General features: G+C 34.3%; 1 protein-coding gene across 1 annotated transcript; it reads left to right on the top strand.

Moving 5' to 3' along the window:
- The first annotated feature begins 5,967 nt into the window (after positions 1-5,967).
- LOC130805007 (transcription factor SRM1) lies at positions 5,968-17,418 on the top strand. Its single transcript, XM_057669608.1, has 2 exons — positions 5,968-7,456; positions 16,382-17,418. Exons 1-2 carry the CDS (start codon positions 7,074-7,076, stop codon positions 16,878-16,880), a joined length of 882 nt encoding a protein of 293 aa, XP_057525591.1. The 5' UTR covers positions 5,968-7,073; the 3' UTR covers positions 16,881-17,418.
- The last annotated feature ends 1,592 nt before the right edge of the window (positions 17,419-19,010 follow it).

The raw sequence follows: 19,010 nt of genomic DNA, 5'->3' as shown, positions 1-19,010 counted from the left end.
ATTATTCATAGTGAATTGTGGACGTCTCCTATTTCTAGTCCATCGGGATATAAATATTATGTTCTTTTTCTTGATAATTATACTAATTTTTTATGGACTTTTCCTTTATATCGCAAATCTCAAGTTTATGATGTGTTTGTGAATTTTCATATTTTTATTGACACTCAATTTGAGCTTAATATAAAATCTTTCCAATGCGATAACGGGGGTGAATTTGACAATAATATGTTTCGTCAATTTTGTACTAATTGAGGCATTTCACTTCATTTTTCTTGTCCTTACACATCCTCTCAAAATGGCAAATCCGAACGCAAAATTCGCTCCATAAATAACATCATTCGCACACTTTTGTGTCATGCTTCTTTTCCTCCGTCTTTTTGGCCTCACGGCTTAAACACGGCCGCTTATCTCCTCAATATTCTTCCTTCTAAACTTCTTGGTAATCTCTTGCCCACTCATGTTCTATATCATAAGTCTCCTACATATACTCATGATCTACGGGTTTTTGGGTGTTCATGTTTTCCTCTTTTTCCCTCTACTACTATCCACAAAACTCCAACCACACTCCGCTCCATGTGTCTTTTTAGGATATCCCTCTTCTCATAGGGGTTACAAGTGCTATGATCTCTCATCCCGTAAAATCATTATATCTCGACATGTTCTATTTGATGAGGCCACATTTCCTTTTTCTCAATCACCTTCCTCATCTCCCCCAAACTACCAATTTTTAGACACAAATCTTCCCCTTCATTTGCTCAACACAGCCCATACACCACCTTCTAGGCCTACTCCATCTCTGAGCCCAACTACCCACCCTCACTCTTCTTCCCCCTCCACTATTGGGCCCGCCTCACGCAGCCCAGTAACACTCCAATCCCCTCTTCTCTCTTCCTCCCCTACTATGCGTATTCCTATCCGGCCAGCCCCCACCAGCCTAGCTCCTCCAACCTGCCCAGCCCCAGCTCCGTCCTCTCCCTCTTCCTCATCCTCAACTGGGCCTGCTTCACGCAGCCCAGTCCACACACCCCAGCCCAGCCTAATCAACTTACCTCCTCCTTCCTCACCAACCGGTATAACTACGCGGAGTAAACATGGTATTTTCAAACCCAATCCCAAATACTACTCTCAAGCTTTATCTGTTTCTTTTTCACCTTTACCTAAATCTCCCCTTCATGCCCTTCGTGACCCGAACTGGAAGTTAGCTATGAAAGAAGAATTTGATGCCTTGATTGAGAATCATACTTGGGATTTGGAGCCACGTCCTCCTAATGCTAATATCATTCGGTCTTTGTGGGTGTTTCGTGTCAAGACCAAGTCCGATGGCTCTTTTGAGCGCTATAAAGCGCGTCTTGTTGGTGATGGTAAATCTCAAAGGGAAGACATTGATTGTGATGAGACTTTTAGTCCAGTTGTGAAACCTGATTCTATTCGCATTGTTTTAAGTATTGCTCTTTCCAGGTCTTGGTCTATTCATCAGCTTGATGTTAAGAATGCTTTTTTACATGGTCACTTGACTAAGACTGTTTACATGCATCAGCCTATGGGTTTTCGTGATCCTACTCGTCCTGATCATGTTTGTCTTCTTCGTAAATCTCTTTATGGTCTCAAACAGGCTCCTCGTGCTTGGTACCACCGATTTGCCACTTTTGCGACTACTATTGGATTTCCTAACAGCATTTCTGATAATTCCATGTTTACTTATTGTCAGGGCTCTGATATTGCTTATCTGCTATTATATGTGGACGATATTATTCTTACAACTTCTTCTGATTCACTCCGTGAGTCCCTTATGTCCACACTTAGCTCTGAGTTTGCCATGAAGGATTTGGGTCCTCTTAATTATTTCTTGGGTATTGCTATTAATCGTACTTTTACGAGCCTCTTTCTCTCTCAAGAACGGTATGCCTCAGAAATTCTTGAAAAAGCTGGCATGTCTTAATGTAATCCAGTTGCTACTCCTGTTGCTATCTCTGGTAAACTTTGTGCTAATGCTGGTTCTTCTTGTAAAGATCCTACCTTGTATCGTAGCCTAGCTGGAGCTTTGCAGTATCTTACTTTCACCCGCCCCGATATTTCATATGTCGTTCAGCAAGTTTGCCTTTATATGCATGATCCTCGCACTGAACATATGGCTGCTATTCACCGCATTCTTCGCTATGTCAAGGGCACTCTTCACTATGGTCTACAGTTATATTGTTCTAATATTTCAACTCTTTTGGGGTGGCTGTCCTGATACTCGCCTCTCCACTTCTGGTTACTGTGTTTTTCTGGGTGATAATTTAATTTCCTGGTCAACTAAATGACAACCTACTGTTTCCAAGTCTAGTGCTGAAGCCGAATATCGTGGGGTTGCTAATGTTGGTTCTGAAACTTGCTGGATTCGCAATTTACTTCTTGAGCTGCACTGTCCTATTACCACAGCTACCCTTGTCTATTGCGACAATATTAGTGCCGTTTATTTAGCTGGTAATCCAGTCCATCATCAGCGCACTAAGCATATTGAGATCGACATTCACTTTGTTCATGAAAGAGTTAAACGTGGTGATGTTCGGGTACTTCATGTTCCATCTCGTTATCAGATTGCTGACATTTTCACCAAAGGCCTTCCTCAAGTATTATTTGATGATTTTCGTTCCAGTCTCAACGTCTTTAAACTTCCCGATTCGACTGCGGGGGTGTATTAGAATATTAGAATATCTTAGAGTAATATCGCTTTGATTTCTTGCATATTTTTGTATAATCTTTGTGATTATGTAGAATATTAGGAAAATATTTAGTTTCCTAAAGTATAGTGGTAATCTTATATATATTGACATTAATCTTAATGAGAAGACAACCCGAGTCATTCTTACAGAGCATAGCAAACAAGTGACACATCATCTGATAAAACATAATTGAAAATGAAAAGCCAACTTGAATAATAACAAAATCAACATTTATTTTACTGTGAATGATGCATACAACAAAACAAATCATACATTATCAACAAATATACAAAAGCCACGCAAAATCAACAATAAAATCAAACTAATTATACAAAATTCTATGTTACAAGTAAAAAGAAAGGGATTTCAATTAGATGATTGTTAAATGATTTTGGATATATAGTTTAAGCTACAAATATAAAAATGGACAATGATATTTTTTTTTTTGTAAGAAACGAATAATATTATTATTTTCAACTATGAAGCACTAAAATATTTCCTTTGGTTTTGTACTACACTCTTGTTTTTCCACACTATCGAATGTAAAATTTTAATCCATAATATCTTTATTTATAATATAATATAACTAAAAAATTTTAAATGTTAAAATATGTATTAAGACTAATTTACCTTATACCTGAAGAAGCATAACAAGAGATAGTAGCATTGACAAAAGCTAACTTGACTTGCTAATTCAATCTAAGTCGAACTCGAAATAAATGGATTTGATAGTACCAACTAAAAAACTCTGGAGGAAGTACTCCCTCCCTTTTTATTTGATGTTCTCATTTTCCAGTTTAGACATTTTCATTTTCCTTTTAATTAAAGATTCTTTCTATATAGAGTAGTTTAAATATAACCCTACCCAAAACCGAAAGTTATCTGACCCGAAAATGCGTTTCTTTTTTAGGCTTAATGAATCGACATTACTCGAACCGAAGTTGCACCTAAACCGATTGACAACCGGAAATGGAAAAATTGAACTCGAACTACGACTGATTTTTATAACCGACATATAACTATTACCCGAGATTACTCGAACCTAATAGTGATCGAGCTGAGTCATATCCGACCCGAATTATGCTCGAAACCGAACTTGATCCGATTAAAACTGACTTAACCCGAACCAATTTTTTTAATCGAACTGCTGTAAACCTGAATCAATTTTTAATATAGAAGTATGATCAACTCATATTCAATCATCTTATTAGTTAATCTAATAAAGTGATAGATATTTACATAAATTAAATTTTAAAATACATGATTTCATATATTTAGAATTAATAATTAATAGTCAATGTTTATTAAACTATTTTTAATCAAATGAGATCAAAGAAGATAGAACTTTAATTATAATTTACAATAAAACAAGTAAACTAACAAAGTAATAATCACTAACTAATTTGCATTTTAACTATTTCTCTTTAAGTAAAGAGAATCTTGTCATCAATTAAAAAATGACTAACAACTTAATGTGATACTGAATTGATCCATAGTAATTAGTAACTCGTAGCCGAATTCTACTTGAAAAAGATATCCGGACCCGATCTGTAATCGATAAAACTAAACCAATTATTAACCAATGTCAACCTGAGACCGATTGACACTCGACTCGAACTTCAATCGACACCGAACCGATGCAAACTCGATATCTCAAATAACTTATCTTCAACCGAACCGTGACTAACCGACCCGACCCGATTATGACCCGTTGCAACACGTATCCGAAATTCAACCGAACATCCCGAATGACCTCTATTTCTATATACATTACACTTTTTAGACATAATTATTCTTGGTCACTTAAATTTTAATATTTTTTAATTCTTATGATCTCCATAAACTTCCACTTACTTTATATTAAATTTTAAAATGCTTATAATTTTATTATAATTTCCTTATTTTTTATTATAATTTTATTTATATATTCATTTAATTATTATAATCTTTACTTTTTCACCAATTATTTTTTTTAATATTATTAAATAAAATAATATCACACTATTTAAATAATTACCTTTTCTTAATTCTTGTTAAGATTATTAGTTATGGCAACATAAAGAAGGAATAGGGGAGCACGCATTAGTTAATGAATAGCTAAGCAGTTACGATTCACAACTCTAGAGAAACAGTGAATTATTGAGGAACTTGAAACTTGAAAGAAAGGGGCTGACTGCTGAGTGGTGAGGCCAAAGTTGAAAGCCGAGTGAACATAAAATTATATGGGCATTTTGTGGTTGAATTGTTTCAAATTTTCATCATATGTAAAGTAAGCAGTTAATTTTAAAATTTGAAGATACAGCATTCATTCAATTAAATGGTGGGATGAATGGATTAATGGATGAATGATTGAAATTTGAAAGAAATTGAGACTCAAGGTAACACCCTTTAATAGTATCCTTACTTCTTACTCCTTACTCTTTTTCTTGCAGCAATATTTGACTTTCATCCCTTTCTTTGCCTTACAAAGATTTTTATTTTTTTTTTCTGAAATTTAATGGTTAATCTGATAAAGATTTCTTTTTCCCCACTTCTGGTCCCCTATTGAGCTATTTGTGTATACTAATTTTAGTTTTTTTTGAATCAGCTAATTGGGTTTTACTCTCACTTCAATTAATTTTCTGTAATTGATAGTTCATTATATTTAAAAGATTTATTATTTCTATCTGTTGGGTTTGTTGTCTAATTCAGTATTTTTTTTTGCGAGTATTTGTTTTTGGGTGATTTGAATAATTTTAGCAAAAACTAGGCAAAATTGTGACTTTTTGTTAGATCTTTTTTCTTTGTCTAATGGGCTAAAGAATTAAATTAGGATGTGGTTGAATTTGTGGGTCACACTCATTATGATGGTGGTGAAATGAGAATTAATGGGGAGAGTATGAGAGATGCCAGTGATTGTCCGTCCTGTTTAGGCAACTTGGATGCCTTTTATTTTGCTGGGTGCATAAAACAACTGTCCTTTTCCCTCACACAGCCGGATAGATATTTGATTTGATTATAGGTCCTGCAATATTTCTGGGACCAATTTAGCTGACCCCATTTTCTACAGTAAATCCATTTACATCATTCCTAATTTCCATTATTTACCCAATTTCTATCTTTGATAGAATTATTACTTCTTATTTTTATCCTCCTATCTTTTACTAAAATCATTCTATAAATAAATAATTATTTAAATGCTATCCCTTTCCCAACTTGGTCAAATTGCAAATGTTGGCAAAAATATCCGACTATTTATTACTATTTTAATATACACTTTTCTGCCTAGGGCTAAAATCATGTATGTGGTCTTTTTCTTTTTTGATAATAGAATCAATATTTTGTTTTTATTAAAATTACAAATTACTTTCAAGAGCTTTGAATTTGGAATTTGGAATTTGGAATTTGGTCTATTGGTCATCATCAGCCTTTAATCATGTAGGAAGGGTGGATGTGAAAAAATAACAAAGGTGCTGCTGGGACAAAATTTGGTTCTTGCCTTCTTGGTTAAGATGTCATGGCTTTTTGATGCTGATATCTTTGTTCTGATGTCAAAACATGAACCGCTTTAGCTTAGAAAGATGAAGTAGGTTAGGTATCCTTACTTAGTGGTAATAAGAGCATAATTTTTCTCCTCTTCAATCATGAACCCAAGTGAGCTAAAATTTTTGTGGAAAGATAAAGATAAAAAGAATCAAAATCGCAGTAACTTATTGTGGGCCTGTGACTGTAAGTGCTGTCTTTGTCAGGTAGGAATTCATTGTTGTTGGACTCAAAAATGGAAATTTTGATATTTTTTAAAAATATCATCCACCTATTAGCTTCTTTGTTTTGTGTGAATTGTGAATTGTTTCTCTACAGGTAGCAGTCCAATGCCCTAGTTGTGTATTAGCCTAATATTCCATAATAGAGTATCTTTCAAGGTTTCTGTTTTATTTGACACTATCTAATACTCCATATATTTTCTTATTGTCATTAATAGTATCTATGAATTCATATTTTTTTCATAGGGTATAACTGAATTCTGCTTTTGTTTACATTAAATAGGTCTACAGCTCACATGACTCCAATTTTTCTTTTAGTTGTAGTTCAAGTCACCTTTGATTTTACCCTCTTTTCATTTTTGTAAATCAAAACTGATTGGATGTAATCACTATTCACTACTCAGTAGCCACCACCTCACACCAGTCAGCTCCTTTATTCTAATTAATCATAAGGTTCGGTTCAGCTGAAGTAAGTAAGTCATATCTTTTGATTATTTCCTAGTTTTTGGGAGTGGGAGCCGTTGTTTTGAAGAGCATCTTGACTTGGGTGTCTCCGGAACTGTCTAAAATCATTCTGTTGTTGGTTGGATATTTATGTTTGGATTCGATCAACAAGATTAGATAGATGGCTGTAGACGAAAACGGTGATAGCAGTTATTGGAGTATCGAGCAGGATAAGGCATTTGAGAATGCCATTGCTACTCATCCCGAGGAATTGGATGATCGTTGGGAAAAGATTGCTGCAGATGTGCCCGGGAAGACCTTGGAAGAGGTTAAGAATCACTATGAGCTTCTACTTGAGGATGTAAAACAGATTGAATCTGGTCGAGTTCCCTTGCCTACCTATAATTCTTCTTCAGAGGGTTCTTCAGGTTTTGCTGCTGAAGAAGGTAACGGGAAAAAGGGTCAATGTTCCAACGGAGGTAGTGAATCTAATCATGGTAACAAGGTGTCAAGATCAGATCAGGAACGCAGGAAGGGTATAGCTTGGACTGAGGATGAACACAGGCAAGTTTATAACCTGATTTTGATTTTGTTTCTAGACCGCTGAGTTTTTTTCTGCCTGACATATATCTCTGATTATTGTTTCAAGTATAGCAAATTTGTTACCTTTTAAATTGATGTAATCATGCTTCATTTGTATTGTTTCTTATGATCTATTTGAGGTGAAAGGGTATTCCCTGCCGTCCCCTCCTCTTTCTGGGAATTGAAGAGAAGGGGAGGATGTCAAGATAAAGAGTCTTCGTGTATTTCCCAAAGCAGGTCTTCTGCTTATGTATGCCTATACTATTCTGATGTTTGTTGCTGGCTGATTGGTTTAGCCTGATGGATATTTTCTGTTAGCTGGGTTTATTGTTCTTTTTATTAGGTCTGCTTTTTCAGTAAATCTCACGTCACATAGTCATCTTTCAAGAACAAATCAAGGCCCTCTCTGTGAAATTGAAAAAAAGAATAATACACTCACAAAGTCACAATACTTATAGCCTTAGTGAAATACAAGGTCGCACTACTTCAAGGGATATTTCATGCTTTCGATTGATATTTGGTATTACGATGATTGCATCACTCTCATTACTTTTACCATATTTTGTATTATGCTTGTAGCAAGTGGGTACATGATTGTAGGATAAGCAATATACTTCCTCCTATTCTAATCAAATGTGTAATATTCTTTTTTGGCACATTCACATCAAATATCCCATTTTCGTATTGGGTAACAAATTTCCTTTACGTATGCCCTCATGGGATCCAATTATTTACACAATTGTCATTAAATTATCATTTTTTCCTTTACTTACTCCTCTTATGTGGCCTCATGTGGTGTTCATTTCTTTTTTTAAAAATGGTGCATCATTAAATGGGAAATTTAGTTAAAATAGGAGGGAGTAGACAACATGAACCAAACCAAATCAAGGTAACAATGATTTTATCTGATACTAATTTACAACTGAGATTATGAGTTCCATGATCATCGATATATTATTCACTCCGCCATTCATACTTATATATTGTCATATCATGCAAATTTCAATTCTTCATCTTATTATTTACCTGTATTATCATGGCCATCTTTGCCTATTTTTTTGCCTTTTTGAGCTTTTCAAAGTATCAATTTTCCACTCTTGTAACTTCAACCGGTCTTTTTTATGCATGGCCAAACCAATACAAACAATTTTCTCTTATCCTGCCTTCAATATATCCAATTATAATACTATTTCTTTGGTCTTTCTTTTGAATTCCATCCTTTAGGGTATTCTATTAATTCATTGCTCCTATAATGACAGTTTGATAGAATTTTATTTTAATATATATGGAACACATCAATTGCAATATTTCGATCAAAGTTCTCTGTTTGAGCCTCCCACATTGAATTTTATACATTCTCTTGATCAATATTTCCATTGAGGAAATTTGAGCCAAGTTACTTGAAACACTCACTTGAAAACAGTGTTTCTTTTTTCTAGAAATTTAGTTGCATTTATAACTAAAAAACAAGTAAGGTCCAAGAGAAACCCTTTGAGAGAAACAAAAAGCATATAAGCCACTCTAAAACAACAAATATAAGCAAAGGAATGGAAACAACACCCAACTTGCCACCGGGATACAACCCAAAATAAAGGTGTAACTCATAAACACCCAATCTAGCACACAACTACATTATTTTTGGAAATGCATATGCGTTATGTATATCTAACTTAGCATTCAATCATCCTCTCTTGTAGTTCCATGGTGTAACTCATAAACATAATTTTTCCGGTAGTTATAATAGTCTTGCACATCCCCTTTTTTAAATATGTAGCCTAATGGTTGTTTTCCAACTTTTTGACATTTTATTTTGTTCCATTCTGAGTAATTGAAATATTTCTAATTCTTAATAGAATTATCTTTAGGAGTTAGGACTTATTGTCTTTTGCTTCATGTTTTTCTAATCTTCTTCCATCTTTATTTTATTTACTCTTCTCTTGAATTCCTTGCTCTCTACTTGTTCCATCAAGATATCTCATGTTGCTCCATGGGACAACTCAACAACTTCTTTTCATCTATCATTGATCACTTTCTCTTGGAAAAGAATGACAAGTTGTTTATCCATGACACACTTCACTGTTCAATCTTTTAGACTCTTTCTAACCGCTTATTTCCTTTAGGCCATCCTATAAAGATCTTTCTCGCCTTCTTTGGAGTCTAACTTATGTACCTTTTTGTACATTTAATTATGTATTTTTTTGTTTTATTGACTTCCTTGTATTTTGCAATGTTCTTCATAGTCGTACATTATCCTAAAACTAAAATTTTTTTATTTTTCTCTCTTACGGCCTTTATTTTCTCATAACACCACATTGTGTCCTCTTATAGTACTACACCACCATACTCATTTTCTAGAATGCCATAAGATGCATCGGTGGTACCATTCTTCATCTTTGTCCAAGTTAAATTTGGATTTTTCTTGCTCGTCTAAGTAGCGTTTTCAACCACTCTATTGATAAAAATTTTACATCTCTTTTTATGGGTTTTGCCATTTGATTTTTCTTCATTGATGACTCAAAGTTTGTGTTGGTTAAGACAAATTCAGTTAGTATGACCAGTTTACCTAATCATTTTTCTTAGCTAAGATTAGTTGCTTTGGGATGAAGATGCTCAGTAAGTCGCCAAATGTATTCTACACCATTTGTTCAATGTGATTGTTCATATCACAGTCAAATGTACAATATTTGAGATGTCGGAATGCTTTGCATGAAACCATTTAACACCTCTTAGGTTTTTTAGTGCATATGCACCGATACAACAAAAGTCGAACCTCAATTCGAACAATACCGAGGCGACTACTTGAACAAAAAGATACCTATCTAAAAACTCATCGCTATCAAATTGGGGTATTGCTTTATTCAGGCTAACCTAATACTAATCCGCAGCCAAAAAAATCCATTTCAATTTGTATTTACAAATGCTTATATGTACTTACAACACTTAATATTTTTCTTGGATGCGCAAGCTTCACCCTCATAATTCTATCATAATGCTAACTTCTTTCTCTTCCTATCTTGCCCGAATGCCACATTTTGTATATTTTTCCTTTCTCATTTGAATTTCTTGGCCTCTCTACTAGCACATTTTGTATCCTGCATGAAAAGAAGGTTGACCTTATATGTTTCACAGCAACACCAACTTTTAACTAGTTTCTTGAAAGAGTTCCACCATTCCAAGATGCCAAGTTTTAGCTTTGATCCAGTTTCATGGGTCTCCCCAAAAGCTAATAATGTTTCCTTATTACACCACTTACGGGATATCTGGTGTGTTGCTTTGATGATGTGGCTGGTTTTGGGAAGTCGGTGTTTACTTTTGAGAGGAAAAGCATTGATTTGTATATATATTGGCATGTTTACCAAGATGTTTATATTTAGATCCATTACCTTATTTTATGCTTAATGAACATCTTTTGCCAAAATCAACCTAAAGCTTACGAGAAAAAAAAAGCTCCTTGTATTGATTTGGCAGCAAGGGTACAAGTTTGAACAAAGTTCATTTTGGGTTAGTGTTAAGTCATGGTGGCTTTAATTTTTGTTTGCCTGCATGAATTTGGAGGCAATAAGCAGTTTTTTGGAAGCTAAAAAGTAGTTTACGGTGTCTAATCAATTTCGAGAACTAATGGAAAACATAAACTTGTTTTTGTGATAATTCGTATCTCTTGTATTTATGTGAGTCAATGCTTGGCTTATTACTTAGTTCAAATGACCTTTATTAATCTTTTAGACCTCTTGATGGACATTGAGCGTGTGTTATCCTCTGCCTTGTGAGTTTTCCCCACATACCCAATGAAGCTCTGACATAAGAAATTGTGAGGGGGAGAACTCACATGGACTGAAGGCGTACATCTTGGTGAATGCAAAGTAAGTTTTCAGCTCTCCACATTGTCATCTTAGGTGATGCAATTGAGTGAATATCATAAGAAATTGTCACATTGTCACATTGTCACATAAGAAATTGCATTCCTTTCATCTGTTTTTCGAACAACAAAACTTGAATAACATACAAATTTGTTATCTTTAATTTCTGTAATTTCTATGTGGCAGATCCTCTCAATGTTGTCTATAATCATTTAATGACCATAAACCAAGTCCATTTGAGTGAATAGAGAAATTACATTTGAGTTGTGAGATTACTTGAGATGTCAGGAAAAACTCCATGATAGTTGTTGCTCACTGGTTCTTAAGAAAGTGGTGGTGTGCTATGAATTGGCATAGTGGGAAGGATAAAATGAGAAGATCAGATGATGATGTTAGAAGTGGCTTGTTGCCTGTTGGAGAAGCCTTCTGCTGTTAGTAAGAAGGGGTATAAGAAATAGGGAACCAGAACTATATATATACACCGAGAGGAGTAGGAAGAAAAAGATCAGGGGAGAACTGAATTTCTATTCTTTATCTTACATTTTAACTGTTCTTCGCAGTGATTAACCCTCTCAAATGCTTGACACTTACATTTTCTGTATTTCAGCCTAATTTCTATTAGTGCTGTCAAATCTTCAGTTTATCTTTAATTAGTTATGTCAATTACTTGGTTCTTATCTATGTTACTTGGACTCGGGTACTAATGTTGGATACTGGTACGTGTGCAAGTGTCGCATACGTCTAAATATTTAATTTTACGCCTAAAAAGAAGTGTCTAAGTGCCATACCAATGTCCAAGGATCAAGGATCGGACACGGACATGTGAAGCCAAATGAAGAGTCCAAGTAACTTAGTTTCTTACCATGGTGATTGGTGAGCAGAAGTGATCCTTTGTTCAAGAAGTGATCTTGTAAGTTGTAACACAACATTTCAATTGCGTAAAGCAGCTCATGGTACCTTGGATTATGCTTTGTACAGATTGAAAAATGAAGTCCTACTTATGGATCTTAATTACTTTTTAGTTTCTCTCTCCTTTTGCTTATAATCAAAGATATCCTACTTTCAACAGCATTTGACTTGCATATAACAATCCTGATGTCGAATTGACATTGTCTGAAATGTGACCCCTTTTTAAATTTTGGGTCAGGGAGCAAATAGCAGGTACACTCAGTTGCATTTTCCTGGTTGCTTATTCAACTTAAGTTTATGGGTAATGTGTAGAGCTGTTGAGCCAGGTTAGGTACTCAGGTTTGGGGCGAGTTCGAGTTGATTTTAAAACGATTACAATTTCCAGAACCGAAACCTAAAATATCTATTAAACAGGTTCCTACATGACCTGCTTCGTCCATCTATTTGTTACTTTATTGTTTCTTAAATATAAAATTTATTATTTGTGAAAAATCAAAAAAAAAAAAAAAAAAACACAAAAATAACTTTTGGGATAATATGTAGGTAAAGGTATATCTATTTTCCATCGGTTTGTAGCGTTTAACTATATCAGCTTACAACATACCTGATGCCAACTTTTGAATAGAATAGATTCGTTATTTTCTGTCTGGTAGCGAAAAGTAGGTCAATCAATTTCCTATAAATTTAGCTTTTGAGAAACAATCTTTTTAAAATTATTCAAGTAAGGCAGAGAGTTTCTTTTGTAGTTATACAAATAAGACACTGAATGTCTTCCCTTATCCCTATTTCACCCTTGGTTATAAAAAGTAAGGGGGAGTGGAACAATAATCAAAGATGGAGGAGTACAGATATCAAATATATTTGGTAGAAACATGTTCTTATGTGCTGTAAACATTACCTAATTTTAGTTCCAAATGATACCAGGTCAATTCGATCCTAAATAATACCACAGGTTTTTCTTTCGTGAGCACTGTTTTGGTCGTTTTCTGTTGCTTCTGACCTTTACAACAATGACTCGAGATCCTGCCAGTTCCATTAGGGCTTGACGTTTCGTCAGATGATTTCAAAGGATGTACCATCTACTTGCGTCCTGTTCATCATAAACAACCTAAGCAACAACCTTCCGCCAGCTGTTTATTAGTTTCATCAAATCGAGATTGAGTTTTACTTATACTCTTTTGATCTGGTTTCATAGATTACATTATCAAAAGTTAATAGCTTGTTGGAGCTTTTGGCTTTGAATTTGCATACATGTAGTATTTCTCAATAGTACCAAGGTTTGCACTGATTGCATCAAGCAGAAGGGGAGAGGTGGGAATTAGGACTCGTCCATAGATGTTAAATTCTCTTTTGGTTTGGTTAAAATCCTTTTGAGTTACGCCCTGTAGCCTGGTATGCTATGTTTTTTGTGATCATCTTTCGCACAACCATTAACTAAGAAAATGGAGTGTTAGGATTATTGGTGACTTATAATCACCAAGTAATCAAGAACAAGATTAAGAAAATTAATCTTATTTATTAGTGTGGTTAGAAGAGGACATATCACACATTTGTGATTGGTTGCGTAGGAATCAATAGTACATTGTACTATTGGTAGTGAAATCTTGATTTGTGAAGGGTGGAAGTGCAAGAAATCAGTCCTAGGATTGAGTATAAGAAGCATTGGAGACCGTGGAATACATGGAAAAGGATAGACAAAAAACAGAAGCAACTGTCAAGCTGCTGAACCTTGCTCAACCAGACCACTAGCCTGAGCCAAGGGTCGAGCGGCACTGCTGCTGGCCTCATTTTTTATGCAAGCTGCTGCCTTTTCTATTGCTGCCCCACTTTGTTGACCCCTTATTTTCCTATATATACAAACAAATACTCAATGTTATAGGTGCACCAAAGTTTCATCTAAAAGAGCATCCTTCTTGTTTATGTAATACTCTCTAATCAGCTCCTCTCTTCTCTTACACTAACTCTCATTGTAATTCCTTCAAGTTTGTAACTATCCTTTAAACATATAATATAACCCTAGGCTAGATGGTGGATGTAGCCCAAGATTGGTGAACTGCCTTAAATTTTTGTCTTGATTATTTCTTTATTATTGTCATTCATTACTCATACTTGTATATTTGGTTCCTACACTAAGATACATCATAAACCTTCATTTAAACTTCACTTAGTGATCCTTGAGTGAAGTTCATACCTCTCCTTTCAATTGATATCAGAGCCAAAGGTTATTTGAAGTTATTTGAGGTGTTAGTGGTGGTCATTTGAAGTCCAAGATGTCAACCATGAAGTTAGATATTGAAAACTTTAATAGGAACACAAATTTCAGTTTATGGCAAGTGAAGATGAAGGCAATATTGATTCAAAATGATGTTCATATGGCACTTGAAGGTGATGAGAAGAAGCTCATTAGTCTTAGTGAGGCTAAGTAGGAAGAGATGGATGCAAAAGCTTTATCCGCAATACAACTTTGTCTCTCCAATGAAATTTTGAGGGAAGTTGTAAAGGAGGTGACTTCTAAAGGGATTTGGATGAAGTTAGAATCACTCTACATGTTACCAACCGATTACTCTTGAAGAGTAGATTATATGATCTCCGATTGCAAGAAGGTAAACCTATAAAACCTCATCTTGATGAGTTTTACTCTATAGTTTTGGATTTATAAAATATATTAAGGTTACACTTGATGATGAAGACTTGACCATTCTCTTGTTATGCTCTCTACCCCCTTCTTATAAGCATTTTAGAGAAACTTTATTGTATGGTAGAGACACATTGTGTAGTGAGGATGTTAGAAATACCTTAACACAAAAGGACCTTATTGATTCTCAATTTGCACAAAAGTTGTCCATTGAGTCTAATGATGCATGTTTGTTAAGGAGCAAAGTAGGAACAAGAGAAGTATGACTTGCAACTATGTAGGAAAGGCCATCTTAAGAGAGATTGTTGGAAGTAAAAATCGAAACAATCCGATGATTGCAAGTCCAAAAGAACTAGCTCCGCCGAGGCTAGTTATGTTGAGGAAGAATTTGATGATGGTGCTCCTTTTTTTACTAGTGAGTACAAGGGTGGTGATTCGTGGGTTTTGAATTCGGGATGCTCCAGTCACATGACTTTTAACTCTAGTTTTTTCTCAACTTATCAAAAGGTTGATGGAAGAAAAGTCACTATTGGCAATAAAGCTAGTTGTCCAATAGTTGTTGTTGGTGACTTTAGGATCATTATGTTTGATAGTGTTGTGAGAATATTGACCGGAGTCCTTCATGTTCCAAGCATGAATAGGCACTTAATTTCCCTTGATACTTTGGATAAAGAAGGTTTTAGGTGCGTTGGTGAAGGTGGAGATATGAAGGTTGGAAAGGGCACTTAACTCTAGTTTCTCTCTCTCTTAAACTCTCAATTTTCTCAAATTTCTCAATTGTGATCATTATCCATTGTAATTCAATTGGAGTGTTCTTGAAGGCAATAAAGACATCTAGGCTAGACCGTGGACATGGACAATTACGGATGAACCACGTACATCAATTGTGTTGGTGTGTTTGCTTCTTTATTGTTTTGCATTTGTTGTTCTTGATAGGTGTTGCATTGATTCTGTTTTATGTATCTTAATAGTCCAACCCAATTCTTGGAGACTAAACCTTTGATCTTAGGTAGTGGGGGTTTGAATTCTTCAAAGCAACTTTTCGTTTTGCTCAAACCTCTAGTAGAAGATGGTGTTTAATATGTGAGGTGCGTTTCTTTTTTACTTCCTACCTATAAAAGAGACCAAATGCACGCCTGTGTTTAATAGAATGGGGTTTATTTGTAGAGCTTGTCACTAAGAGACTTGATATAGGCTGTTGAACTAATTATCTCACATTTACTTTTGTAGTTTCCCCAATATTAATGTTTTCTAAACTCGAGGCATATCTTATTTGTAGGTGGTATTGTTATCCCTTGTTAAAGCAACTGTAACTTCTTTGGCTATTAATAAAAAGATGAATAAAACTTTTCAGATTATATTACTATGCTTCGATTATGCAATATGCTGTTATTTTATATTCAGTTATTTTCTGTTTGGTATGTTTCAAATCTCTTCATTTATTTCAGCGCATCGATCTCTAAGAAATCCGGTCTACTGTATGATTAATCCTTTGTGTGTGAACAGGTTATTTCTTTTGGGGCTAGACAAATATGGAAAAGGAGATTGGAGAAGTATTTCGCGTAACTTTGTGGTGACAAGAACACCAACTCAAGTAGCAAGCCATGCGCAGAAATATTTTATTCGGTTAAACTCTATGAATAAAGATAGGAGACGATCGAGCATCCATGACATCACCAGTGTCAACACGGGGGATCTATCTGTACCTCAGGGACCGATAACTGGTCAGACAAATGCAGCTCCAGCAGGAGCATCGTCTGTGAAGTCTGAAAAGCAGGCTGCTCAAGCTCCTGCTGCCTCAGCAGGAGTTGGCGTGTATGCTACTCCTACAATCGGACAACCAATTGGTGGGCCATTGGTTTCTGCTGTGGGAACTCCAGTGAATCTTCCAAATCACATGGCTTATGGTGTACAAGCCCCTATACCAGGTTCCGTTGTTACTGGTGCCCCGATGGGTATGACTCCGATGCAATATCCAATGCCGCACACCTCTGTCCACAGGTAAGGTAAGAGTATGAGCGACTACTTGTTTAGAATGTAAAAAGGAAAGAAAGAAACAGAAGTATGCGAGCCAGAATTTGGTTACCTTGCCCTATAATACCAGTTGTACTGGGGTGACTTTTGTAACTTATCATTCTTATACAAACCGTTGAAAATAATGCATAGGAAGGTGAAACTGTAGACCTGTTTGTGTTGTATAGGCAGGTGTGATAAGTTATCACTGCTTTGTTGGGGGCAATTATGAATGCATTCTCCAGTTTTACCAAAATTTGTCATTGAACTGCTGCTGTTAATCAGCAGCTATTTAGTAGAACTAGAGTTGTAGTTTTCTTTCTCCAATTTCATGTTCAATTATGTAGTTTATCAATTTCCTTTTAGTTCATTTTGTTTGATAACCTGTATATATAGTTGCTGTGTCCACTGTCTATCGAACAGAAACCAACTATGGTTTGCATTACAGACACATTGCACTTCATAACTTGGTTTGATGCAAAAGTAATGGTATAATATTTGGGAACAGTTTTAGGAAACCTTATGGATAGTCTTAGAATGCCCCTAAGTCTATGATTTACAAGAATATTATAAACAACATATCTTATTTATGATCCATGGTATCGATGTTTATTGTCGGAAAACGAAATGCAATATATTATATTAAAATCTAAATTAAGAGAATATCTTTAATTTATAGCAAAGAAAAAGTTAATTTATTAATGAACCTACATTAACAAGAACAAGACAAAAACATGATTTGAAAAACAAGTTAACTTAAGAAAAGTCCTACATACCCCCATACCACTACAACTTATATATTAAAATATTACAACTCTAAAAGGATACATATTAAATTAACTCAAAACAATCAAATATAAAATTAGTTAAATATAAACATAAGAAAACCAATATTAAAAAAGTAAACAAATGTTAGAAAAATTTTAAAAATTCATATATTTATTATATTTATAATTAGAAAAGAAAACTCTCAAGAAAACTAAAAGTATTTATTAGACACTTTAACTAATGTTTAACGTATTAAAGTCACTTATTCTATGCATATGCACACTATAATTTAATTATTGCAATTCTAGATATTTATAATCAACCAACATTGCATTAAATACAAGCATTAAGACTTATATTAGTGGTTAACTATTTTATCTTTTACATAAAGATTTGTATTCAAATCTCTATAAATTCAAATTGAAAACTTTTTAGGCCCTAAGCGTAGGCCCACCTTACCCATGCTCACCCTGATTTTATAAATAATTTTATAACAATCCAAGTATATATTATCATTAGCAGATACAACATTTAACAATTTTAATTTTGAGAATACTAAAAACTAGATGTTATATAAGCTAACAATACAGCTTATTCGAAACTTTTGATGAACATGAAGAGAAATATATTTCAAGTAATATAGAAATTTGTGTAGTGTACGCATTTTTAGTATAAAAATACATATAAATATTTTTTTAAAAGAAAAATGCAATTACATAAAAAATAATAATCATTATAAAAGTTTTATAACATCATTATTGGCCGATTGCTAATAAAACAAAGGGAAATTTTATGTAGTGATTAAAGTTGAGCTTTTGACTTTTTAATGTGGTAGGCAATAAATCCATGTGGTCCATATGGTAGACTCAAGTTTTTTTTTTTTTTGTTAAATTATGTACTCATTTTGACTAAATTACAAAATATGTGGCCAACTATGGTTATCGCAAAATCTATTTTTTTTAAAAAAAGTCATTATATTTGGGAAAAATAACTTAAAGCTAACAAAAACACTTCACGCTTGTCTACCATGTGGAATAGTTTAAAGCTTAAGGTCACCACGTGGATTAAAAAAAGGCAAAATTATTAAAAACTACCTAGTATATACCCCATTTTGTAAAAAACTGCCTTACATAAAAATTTTTGCAAAAAACTACCTTATATAATACAATTGTTTGCAAAACACTACCTTATAACGGATTGTGGCCTTTGACCGCTATCTTTAACCGTTGACCCACATGTGACACGCACGTGATACTTTAATTTATTTAATTCTTCTTCATTTCAGTTCAGAGCATTCGAAAATCCATTCTTTCTTCCTCCCATTTGCAGCGACAAACCCTAACTATTTTTTTTT

The sequence above is a fragment of the Amaranthus tricolor genome, chromosome 2 (assembly GCF_026212465.1).
Source record: "Amaranthus tricolor cultivar Red isolate AtriRed21 chromosome 2, ASM2621246v1, whole genome shotgun sequence".
NCBI classification, from domain to species: Eukaryota; Viridiplantae; Streptophyta; class Magnoliopsida; order Caryophyllales; family Amaranthaceae; genus Amaranthus; species Amaranthus tricolor.
Note: the sequence above shows the minus strand (reverse complement) of the source record. Positions and strands in the feature narration are given on the sequence as shown.

Excerpts from the sequence above, each read along its gene's own strand:
- LOC130805007 (XM_057669608.1), top strand. The coding sequence starts at position 7,074 with ATGGCTGTAGACGAAAACGGTGATAGCAGTTATTGGAGTATCGAGCAG. Across the intron at positions 7,457-16,381 it reads TGGACTGAGGATGAACACAG|GTTATTTCTTTTGGGGCTAG; the intron begins GCAAGTTTATAA and ends GTGTGTGAACAG.